This window comes from Glandiceps talaboti, chromosome 14 (genome assembly GCF_964340395.1).
Source record: "Glandiceps talaboti chromosome 14, keGlaTala1.1, whole genome shotgun sequence".
Classification (NCBI taxonomy): domain Eukaryota; kingdom Metazoa; phylum Hemichordata; class Enteropneusta; family Spengelidae; genus Glandiceps; species Glandiceps talaboti.
In genome coordinates this window covers 1,877,305-1,889,698 of record NC_135562.1, presented here as the reverse complement: position 1 = coordinate 1,889,698, position 12,394 = coordinate 1,877,305, and the positions used below count along the sequence as shown (strand labels likewise).

General features: G+C 35.1%; 1 protein-coding gene across 1 annotated transcript in view; it reads right to left on the bottom strand.

The window, feature by feature from the left end:
* Window positions 1-12,014, bottom strand: part of LOC144445971 (short transient receptor potential channel 1-like) — a 42,814-nt gene extending 30,800 nt beyond the window's left edge. The window contains exon 1 of the mRNA XM_078135623.1: window positions 11,840-12,014. Coding sequence (XP_077991749.1) covers window positions 11,840-12,014 — 175 coding nt within the window. The remainder of the gene's footprint in view (window positions 1-11,839) is intronic.
* Window positions 12,015-12,394: the final 380 nt, after the last annotated feature.

Here is a 12,394-nt window from a genome sequence, read left to right as displayed (position 1 = left end):
TTTCCTAGTTAATTTGGGCGGGAAAATGATTGTGTGGAGTTAACGACAGCAACAACTCATGAAAACTCCAGTCAAGAGTGCACCTGAGTGTAATCGGTTACTAGAGTAAATTTAGCACACTACCATTGTAACTATACGTCATCAAAAATCGAGTTAAAAATGATAACTGAAATTTGAAAATTACGTCTGTGAATAATATTTACTATTCCCAAACATCCAAGATGTCTATTTTGGAAGATCATTGAGGCAGTGGACGTAAAACGTAAAGGTATTTCTGGAATACATTTTCCCGGCCCATATACATCAAAAACCACAGACGTGATGTAAGTGATAATCAATGTAGACGAGAATGGATTCGACAACTAAAGCAAAAGTCAACCGTTGATTGAAAAGAAATATTGTTAATGTTGTCCCTATATTTATCACACTAACGACAGCTGTGAGTTGTCACCGATCATCGCGAGTACACTATTGCGTGTAATTCATATCAATTAAATAGTCTCATGAATATTCACTTCAGCTGCAATATGCAATTTTGCAAAAGATTTTACGTAAGCGAAAGGTGTTACTAGGCCTAAATGCATATATTATATTACACCAAAAACCATGGGTCGGATAACAGTCACAACGCCAGAACAAAAATGGTACTGTTGAGCTGAAACGTTATGTAGATCTCTTGCAAATGCAGCTGGTTTCAAGTATTTCAGGACATGATACTTTCACTACATGGTTATAAACTAGGGGGTGTGCCATATGTCTACTATTCTTGGAGGAATATAGAGAGTACTAAATGCTGTCCAAATGCCTGGATTTATTTCTGACCTATGCTTATTTGGAAATGGAAGGTGGCCTTTTTGTAAAAGATCTGATTGGCAGGTCGTTCACCTCAAGTGAATTTTGATCGTTAAATATAACCTTTTCATGTTAACAACTTGCAAGTGTAAAGTTACTATGTCAATGAAATAAGGTCACCATGGCAATGAAAGTCACTAAGAGTGATAAAGAAAGGGAGTTTATAAGTATTATCCAGAAAACTAGCACCCATGATATTTTTATCAATGCGATGTTCAAGTGAATGACATCTGGGCATAGTTGCATGGGTAGGAAGGGTGCCACAATGATATATGTGACGATATGACCGTATCGAAAGACTTTACCATGACCAGCTCATAACATGATATCACACACACGATGGTGTCTTTTGTAAAAAGAGAACACATATTACTTGCACGTTCAGGTAGTTTTATGAAAGACAAACATGATATTGAAATTTGTGGTTTTTGGTATTTCAAAGAGTGAGGAGTAAGAACTAAGGGGTGTTGTATAGATACGACCTACATATTTTGGACACGGTTGACATGATCTTTGATTGACAGGTACACGACACTTACAATAATTAGCAACATAACATAACATGTAAATGGATTGTTGGTGTTATTCGGAATGAATGAGTGTCCAATTCCAATTAATTCCTTTATTTTTAACGGCACAATTTGTGACCCCACACATGTTTTAATTTTCTTCTGATATCAACTGAGTTATTAAGTAAGCTAACTCCTCGTGAAATAATATGGCTAAACATGCCAAGAAGTCGATTTGTCAGTGTTACCAGCAAGTGTTGATAATATTTGGTTCCTACATCCATTTCAGGTTTAGTACCATTCCTATCTTGTTTACAAGTTCGAATTCCATGGGGTTATTAGGGTTTTTTAAGGATGACATGACGTCATCTTGTCTTCAAATTGATCACATTTAAGGCAGTGAACTATATTATTCCATCAGAAGACAAGCCGAAATTATGTCAAACATGGATATTTCAAGATAATTAAAAATCTCGCCGTTTATAATAGCTGTGACCTTACGTTACCTTTCTGTGTTCTTTAGCTTTGAAAGAAATGTTGACGCGGTGTAGTAATTACAAATAATACTAATAACACTCTCTCTGATTAAACCACTCATACTGTTACAAGGCCAAGTAATTATCTCGTATATCATAGATGAAAAGTCAATCAACTTGTAGCGCATCATTGAACAAAACGTAATAAGAAAGGAATTTACTTTAATATTGCATATACTTCTATCTTTGATACGTTACGCCCATATAGTACACACACATACAAACACATACATACATACATACATACATACATACATACATACATACATACATACATACATACATACATACATACATACATACATACATACATACATATTGTATAAAGGTTGTATTATTTCTCTCTGACAATTTAAACTTTACATCAACGCAATCTCTTGTCTGTTCAATGAACATCATGGTTTATTCAGTTGCGTGATTCATTCGTTTTAGCAATATTACAATTGAATGAACGTCATGTTATATATGAAAATAATACTATACATATAATAACACAATAACTCATGTAATCTTCGTAAGCTAATGAACTCTTTATTCTTGGTGTATTTGAAAGGAACATGAAGAATTCCCATCAATAAATAGTTAGTTGTATTCAACACCAAGATTGTTTCGTTACCATAATTTGCATCTTAGCTAGTATTCTATTAGGTATTTGTGGTTACCCTGCCATTGTTGGCATGGAATTAACATTACGTGCATGGAATTAACATTACGTCATTACATTACTGTATAATATTGGATACATTTCAACATTTTAAATACAAATTGCAATATTCCAATATATTTCAATCATAATCATGTATAGGTTCCGGTCCAAAAACACTGAAGTTTACAACAGATATTACAGAAAATGAGACATTTGTCCAAATACTGAGGGTCCTCAATACTGAAAGGTCATTAAATATTAAAGCCCTCTCGATCCACAAGTACTAAAAATAGTTTCAGATGGCCTTGTCCGATATAATTAATATACAGTGTTTAGTCATTTACAGCGGCGTTTCAGACTTAACAATAGACAGACCGAGTATAAAACGAAGACAACAAATAAAGTATTGCACGAAGTTCGTGTACAAAGGTCAAAGGTCAAAGGTCAGGATAGACCAATAGTAAAATGTACACTGTACGTAAAACCACATTTGACCACATTTCACTACAAATATATTGTATGTGCAGCTTAGTGTATAACCATTAAAGAAAACTTTTGAATATTTTGGGTTGTTGTTGTTGTTGTTGTTGTTGTTGTTGTTGTTGTTGATGTTGATGATGATGATGATGATGATGATGATGATGATGATGATGATGCCAGTCCGTAAAACTGGAGCAGAATAAGAAAGCTTTACCCGAGTAAAAGATAGTGTTTTAATCCGTGCGTCGCTGTATCTTGTCAATTGTTGATGCTGTCTGTACCCACATCACAGTCATTTTCCATACAATAGCTTTGAGTAAAATGTGAACTCCGATATTCCTTGGTAATTGTAAACTAAAGTATTACATCAAAGGACATCACCTTATATTTAATAAGTGATATTGGAACGTAAGATTGTATTACCTTGCAGTACACTCAAAACAAATCAAATTATTGCAGTAATTTTGTTAAAAGCCGCACAAAGCCGGATAAAAAGGCGAACATGCTTGTGGATTATACACAAAAAATGTCATAGATACTTGTGTCGATGCATTACATACGACACAGCCTTTGTACAGATTGTATTACGTTATTACATTTTACGAATTATACCTTGATCTATTCTTGCCTAGCGCTGTAGGCTGCCAATGGCACACATGCTGAAAACCTGACTCTGAAGCAAATAGCAATTATAATAAAAGTACTCGTATCTGGTTAAACATGCAGGTAAGATCGTTTTCACGACATTTGGGTCGTGTATGAACGTTATCCACTGGTATGTACTTTATATGTGTTGTTACAATGGGTGTTGTCATATTTACACCAACCTGACATAGGTAGAAATATGGTAAGGGTATAAAGAAAACAGAAGGGTGTACCGTTCTATAAGTAAGGGACAATGTGTCTATCTCTGTGCTTAAAGGCCTGTTTCGGATCAGGATTAAAAGTTTGCTGTGGAAAACAGCTGTCAAGAGAACAATTGAAAAAGTTCTCCCTGAACAAAAGTATTGTCAAATTTAATCCTTATAACATAATAGTTATCCAAAGCTGTGGGATTCAAACGTTTAGCTTTAAGGATTATGCAATATTTAGTTTCATAAAAACCACTATATTCAACCTCTAATACCCGGTGACTCGTGTCTAGCAATTGTTAGAGTTCTCACCAATATATAAAGATGATTATATGGCATAAATATTGGATATCACTACATCCGAAAATACTGATGTCAAGATTCTTTGTGTATGTTTAACCATTTTCATCACATTGTGCCCACTAATATTTGTTCCTAAATCAGATTTAGTGTGTAATTTGTATTTACATTAATTGTACACTGACTTTAGCCAAATCTGGACCTTCGTACAGGTTATACCACTTCACTCGAAATGTACCGCGGAAATCAACAGTTCGAACTTTTGCTGAACATTACTTTATTCAAGAAAACTCCAATCCATTCTCAGTTAAAACTAAGAAAACATCACGAGTCATTGTACAATGTTCTGAAATAAAGGTCAAAAAGATATCCAATATGGCCGCCGACTCCAAAATGGCCGGCCGCCGACATCTGCGTTATTCTATGGGAAAATGAAAGTGTCACGGTTTCCTTGAAAACAAAACGGTGGACCCAAAATGTCTTTTAGTATTTGAAAAGGAGCAGAAATAAGCCTCCATCTGGCAAAGTTTTGAGATGTTTTAAGAACTTTGGCTTTCAGTGAAATCCATCCTTAAGGCACATTCTACTTTTAACAAAACATGTCATTTGTGTTGATCTCAGAAATGCCAAATTGTTCCAACATTTGCATTATTGTTAATATGTATGGCATATTTACTTCCACTTATATAGTGATGAATTTCGTTAATACCATAGTTCTCAATAAATTTCGTTGAATGTCACTTCTCTCGTGATTGCCACTTACATCGTATCGTTTCGGCACCAATGCACACAGTAGGAGATGAATTGCCCGGGGGTTAATAACGATATCCCTTTGTAACCAATATTATATATCATATATGAACATTAACACGCAGACTATTTACCTAATCACGTGTTAAATGGACATTCATTGCAAATTTGGCAGATGGAAAATCATTACACTATAATTGTGTGTAAATTTTACTCTTGTGTTTTTATTTGGAATTTTTTCTTAAAGCTGTTTGATTTTGAGTTATATATTTTTTATATATTTTCAAGCGCTTTACCATTTTTTTCCTCAATCCATGGTTTGCATTTTATAAAGTAGATAACATTAGCTCCTTGTGAAATGATCATATCACTCTATATTAGTAGAATACATTCATTTTCAACAGTCTGAAAGGTTATTAAAATGAAAGATGTAAGAAAGGTCTCAGTATAATCTAAGCCTGGCCTCAGACTGTTAGGCTTATGGCTGAGATTGTTGTTTTATTTATTACAACGTAACAGTATGTTTACTGTTGATTTTAACTGTAATTCATTCAAGGAAAGACTTTTTAGGCTGAAAACAGAGATATTTACTTTCTTCCTAGGGTTGTGCAATGTCCGTTAACTGATCTCGAAATCGTGCTAGCAGCGAAGACATTTTAGCCTGGCATTATTTAGCATCACAGGGATAAAAAGGGTTTATTGAAATTTAACGACTGAGAAAGGCTTGAAGTTACAGGCAATGGGACTTTACAGTATAGTCGGTAAGACATGAGTCATAACATACGAAGATGCTAGTATTAGCCATCCAAGTCTACCATTCAATTTCACCTGTCGTCTATATATAATTGTCGTCACTTACTATTAAGGCGGGAACATTTGTGATATTCTTGTCCAGATGTCGCCAAATTTACGAATGCATTAATTACCCTAAGTTGTATCTATGTATATGTTGCATCTACTTGTAATACATTTTACATATTTTCGTCATGTAATGTCATCCCACTACTACAGCCATATGTTAATTGTTATTATTAAAGGTAGTCGACGCCTCGGGAACTAATTTCCTTGAAAATCAAATTTCTTAAAATCGCTCCAAACTTTGCCAAGTGGAAGCATTTTCCTTGGCCTTTGAAATTAAGAAATATTGTTCAGAACTTTGTAAATTTCGTTAGTTTGTTTACTGTACTACTGTAGGCTACTTGCTAATGAATGCAAACTCTATGTAACAATTACATTTTTTGGACCTGTTGCTGTTGTCAAAATTACTCAACGTGATTACGTCATTTATTTAGTGTAAGTAAAGTGAAAACAGAAAAACGAAATGGTTTAGAAAATGAGAAACAGCTACGGACGCATTTTAAGTATGAGGTACTTACCCTCATGAGTTCTGTATTTCTTTCCGCGTGAAAGTAGCGTGCTTTACTATTGGTGCAAAGGCCTGTTAGTTTTAAGATGATGGAAGTATGTGAATGTGCGGACCTGATCAGAAAACAAAGATCGAAACTGCTGACAAAAATACATTGACAACTTTCAGAATGAAAGCTGGACCAATAATACATAACGGAAGGATCATATTGTTCAGACATAATGACTTAAGGAAACGAGCTACTGAACTCTAGGGTATATCCAATATTTGCTTGGAGACTAAGTCACGCACGAAAAAGAGGGAAATAATGACTTTGTGATTAATAGATTAAATCAAAACCAAATTTTTCCCTCAAGAATTTGTACTCATAGACCAATGAGACTGTGATAATCAGTACAGTTATCGTTGTTGTTTTTATTATACCTTATGAGTTGTTTTACTTATCAAATACGGTCCATCCCCTATCTCCTGTTTCGTGGTAGTTCATACGTGATTGCGTCAGGCTGCAGGCCACTAACATGTGGACACTTATACCATTTTTTATAATAACAGCTGTATAGTCTGAAGTCGCAGTAATTGTAAGGTAAATGGACAACAGTTTCCATTATTCTGATCATATTTTAGATCTATTTACATTGTTGTGTTCACTATATGGATATATGATCACCTTATGAACAACACTGTTTACTTTTTTTAAAAACTAAAACAAAACTTTGTCTGTATGAGCTATTTGTTGAAACAGACAATGAGATACAGTAATAATGTTTGTGAGATAGTTTGTCGTGCCAGACGATAAGATATAACAATGTTAGTGAGATAGTTTGTCGTGCCAGACAATGAGATATGGCAATGTTAGTAAGATATTTTGTTGTGCCAGACGATAACACATAGCAATGTTAGTGAGGTATTTTGTCGTGCCAGACAATGAGATATGGTAATGTTAGTAAGATATTTTGTTGTGCCAGACAATGAGATATGGCAATGTTAGTAAGATATTTTGTTGTGCCAGACAATGAGATATGGCAATGTTAGTAAGATATTTTGTTGTGCCAGACGATAACACATAACAATGTTAGTGAGGTATTTTGTCGTGCCAGACAATGAGATATGGCAATGTTAGTAAGATATTTTGTCGTGCCAGACAATGAGATATAGCAATGTTGGTGAGATATTTTGTAGTGTCAGACGATAACACATAGCAATGTTTGTGAGATATTTTGTAGTGCCAGACTATAACACATAGCAATGTTGATAAGATATTTTGGTCAAGCCAGACAACGATTTAACTAGCTTACATTGTAGCAATTCATCGAGTTTCATTTTATTTGATTGGCTCACAAGTCCGCATCTTATTCATATCTGTTTATATACGGACATCAGTCCAGTGTACAGTACCGTGCAATTTGGGAAGTTCTTAGAATTGATAATTAGTGTAAAGGTACACCCCTGTGGCCAACTTGACAATTATTCTAAATCCCTCCAAACATCTCGTCATAGTTAGGTTTTTTATGTTATGTGACCATTGTGTTGTTGGTGGTTGATTAGTAGTATCATAATTATCAAAATTTATCAGCAAGCGTCATTTCAACAGATAGAAATTGATATGAAGGCTTGATATTATCAACGAGGAAATGCAAAAGCTAAATTGTGCAAACGTATCTGCAACTACTTTGGAATTACAGTCCCTGCATATGAAATAATCAAAATATGACAACGAAATAAATCGACTTTCACGAAATGAAGAATTTCTTTCATTATCATGGTATTTATCAAACGTGTTATCGCTATTCTTTTCAGTAGTATTAGCCTATCATCGTTATACAGATGAGCGATCGAGTGTAGAAATACCTCCAGGTAATACGACCCCTCTGTCATATAAATATGCGATCAAAAATCAACATGGTAACCTAATTAGGTTGACTCACACCTACAGTATGTATTATGTATATTACCTGTTCTACTGACTATAGCGTAACGTATTGATTATTACCCACCGTCAAATATTGCTGAAATTTTTTGAATGGTCTGTAATATCATTAGATAGTGGAATATGATATCGCGCGATCTAAACATCATTGTCGATGACGTCACAAGCCGGTGAGTATAATAAAAAAGGACAATAAAAAGATAAGAATTTAAATCGGCTATTCGTATTTTTGCCTATTGTTTTATAAAAAGAGATCAAAATGGTACTGTACACCAATTGTACCATGGCTTGAATAGTTATGTTAATTTGTTAAGTTGTAACGTGTCATTGCTTGTAGCACAGATAAGTTTGTCTGTGCTTGTAGGATTATGTTATTGTACACGTTGACATTATTATCAATATGTAGTCATCTTGCTTGATTTATTTAAAAACTTTTATAGTTCGAGTTTTCCAAAGCTCTGTCTATAGCCTATAGACTATTTTGTGTTGTCGGATGTTACATAATAGATGATTATGAATAGGTGAACATAATGCAAAAAGTTGAAAAATAACTCGTTTGATAAACGTTTATGATCATGATGTTACACGGAATAGTTCACTAGATCAGAATGGTTACCATGGTTACCCTAGTATGTGTATAATAGTTTATATATGATATGCCACCATTGTCGGTTAGCTAACGGTATGCAATGTTACCTTGTTTATAGTAATATTTTACATCAACAGTGAATTTTTCCTTTCTACTGAATACTCCATTATCAAAGGAAATCGATTTGCACAAATGCGAGGTCTTTAATGGACCCGTGTTTTAATATAAAAATGTGCTAGTCTTTTCTGAAATGCTTGACTTGTAATTTTATAACACGAAACAAAATATAAGGTAATCAGTGCTGTCTGTATTGTGCTCAATTGGATTCAGGAGCCACCAATGAAAAGAGAGGTGAGCGTCTATAATAACTATCGCTTTTCATTTTCACAAAGAGTATGAGCGTGGCCAATCTGACGTTCTTCTGCTATATGTCAGTTGTATGCAGAATACAGTAATTGGTTCCTGATTAAACATATTCTCTTAAATCGTAGTAGATATCTTTTTTAAACAAATAACTAGGAATTAAATTCATTCAAATATCATACCATAAATATATATTATTATATAAAATGCCCATCAATTATTACTTAATCTGCACCATTCATAATATAGACTATATATTACTTTGTTATTATAAAAATAGCCCTCTTAACGTGAGTTAAAATGAGGGTCTAAGTGAACTCGGGTTATTGAGATCCGCGTTATAACATAATCAATGGTGCAATGAAGTAGACTTACAGAGTTACAATTGGCAACCATTCATTGTATGTCATCATGTTTTGTATATCATGTGAGAGTTTAGTATGTACTTACGTCTATTGTGTGTGGGTGTTTCCGTGTGTACATGTATGTATGTATGTATGTATGTATGTATGTATGTATGTGTGTGTGTATGTATGTATGTATGTATGTATGTATGTATGTATGTATGTATGCATGCATGTAAGTATGCATGTATGTATGTATGTATGTATGTACGTACGTACGTTCGTACGTACGTACGTACGTACGTACGCATGTATGCATGTATGTATGTATGTATGTATGTATGTATGTATGCCATACCACAATATCAAATAACCAGTGATGTCATACCAGAATGTTCTGCGTGTATTCAGCTTCGGACAATAACACATTTAGTTTGGCCATGACTATCATTAATATCTATACCCATGGAATGTTTTGAATGTTCTAAAAGTAAACACTCTGCATATATTAAAAAGACGCAACTATTTATAACTCCAATGACGATGTATGTGTATCTATTTTACTGAGGAAGGGTGCACACATTACATGCCGAAATAGTCGGCAATTTAGTCTGTATTTCTACTGCAGTAATATTAACATGATGACATGCACAACTACATCGTATACAATCACAATACGGAGACAAAAACCGACCAACTTGAGAAATAAGTATCAAAATGTATTGTGAAGGACATGTACACAATTTGCCTTGACCTTCAATGTACCGGTCAGTTGATCTCATCAGTGGGTTGGCAAACTTCAAAGTAAACACTGTCAATAACCTTGCCTAATTCTTAGCAAGTCGATATTTTATCCCAATTATAGGAAAATGCAGCGCTAACCTTAAATAAAAATAAGATCGGTTGATCATTAAAATCCCCCACAAAATCGATCAATCTCTTTGACTTTAATCACAGAATGGTACAATACGATAATGATAGTGTACGTGGGAGACTGTAAAGCCAAAGGAGTTGTCCATTTATGTGAGTTAGTAACTTTGGTGATGTGAATAATCTCGACTACTATATTCATATACGTGTGCATAAAATATTAAAAGAACAGAAAGAATATCTTCACGTATAGTAATGATAGCTTATAAGTTTTGAACGAGTAATGTAACTTTGCAAACGCGCACAGACTTACATGTAAAATTATCGATCATGTTGTTTGAAAAATTGTATATCAAACAACGGAAATATTTGCAGATACAGCGCCTCTTCTCTACCAGTTACCGTACTCTATTATTTGTTTAACTCTTTCTCTCCCCCCCTCTCCCCCCCCCCTCTCTCTCTCTCCCTCTTTCTCTCTCTCTCCCTCTCTCTCTCTCTCTCTCCCTCTCTCTCTCTCTCTCTCTCTCTCTCTCTCTCTCTCTCTCTCTCTCTCTCTCTCTCTCTCTCTCCCTCCCTATCTCTCTCTCTCTCTCTCTCTCTCTCTCTCTCTCTCTCTCTCTCTCTCTCTCTCTCTCTCTCTCTCTCTCTCTCTCTCTCTCTCTCTCTCTCTCTCTCTCTCTCTCTCTCTCTCTCACCAGCACACACGTCGCCACTCCCTAACATTGTCTTCTTGCACAGCGTCAGTAAACAACGGCTCATAATGTATCATAATGGGTCAACCTTCATGGAAATAACACATGTCGAACAGTCCCAATTGCAAAACCATTCATCACTGCTCAGTTACACAACATGCACACTTTGTATTGTAAAGCTCGCCAGGGGAGTTGATTAGTTAACAGTGTTATAGCGTGATGGATTCCCCTATCTAAAGCCAACATATGATATGCAGATGTATGATCATAACTCTAGTATTCATATGATCAAAGCACACATACCGATAATTCTATCGGGCCTGGTTATGTTAACTTTACAGTTCATAAAAGATGTTATTATAATTATGACATTTTATGGCACATTGAAACTGTCAATGACTACAACCCTGCCTATGCAGTACTACAGTCATGGTCAAGTTTTTTAGACGACACCAAAATAAAATTTATAAAAAATAATTGCATTCATATGAGCTGGTATTCACACACACACACACACACACACACAATCACGTTGTGCATATACATACCTAACATATTTGGTTTCAAGATGAATTTTTTTCAAATGTGCCATAGAAAGGAGTCTTTTTGATCACAGACACAATGCAAATCGATTCAGTGGTATTAGCTTGTTTAACTCTTGTTACAGTTCATTGCATGACATACCAACGAAAAAGTCTTTCTGTGCTGCGAGGTTAAACAAAATATTATTGCAACGATATAAACAGATTTAACCTTAACGGTACCTGTTTGTGCAGCTTCGACAGCCAGAACCAGCGCCGTCTTGTTTTCTTCGTCCACACAGTTAACATTAAAAATATGATGCTTCTCCAACGCTGCGAGTATGGTTTTTTTGTCCCCTACCTCCGCAGCGGTGAGGAACATATCCTCAAGCTGAAGAGATTCCTTGTAATCCGTCATTTTGGTTCGCCGAGTTGAAAAACCAGCAGGGTATGACTTTTTACGTGTGTTTGATCATCGCACGTACAGGTGGTCGACTGGGCATAGCTCAACCCGCAATAACCTAGTGGAAATAGATGTAGCGTTATGACAGAGGTGTCACGTGATGAACGTCACCACATGTATATGGTGGCTCAATATCGGTGTAGGTGTGACAATGCTGTAAAAATATTATGCGTGGTGAAGTTACTGTCGTGTCATGATGACATGAAAAACGTGCAGCAACACGTCCTGGTATGTGAATTGTTGTAGATGAAAAGACCATAATGACAACTGCAATGTGGCATCAATTAATTAATTAAAAATTCACCCCAACCTAATGAATGTGTGTATGTGTTCAT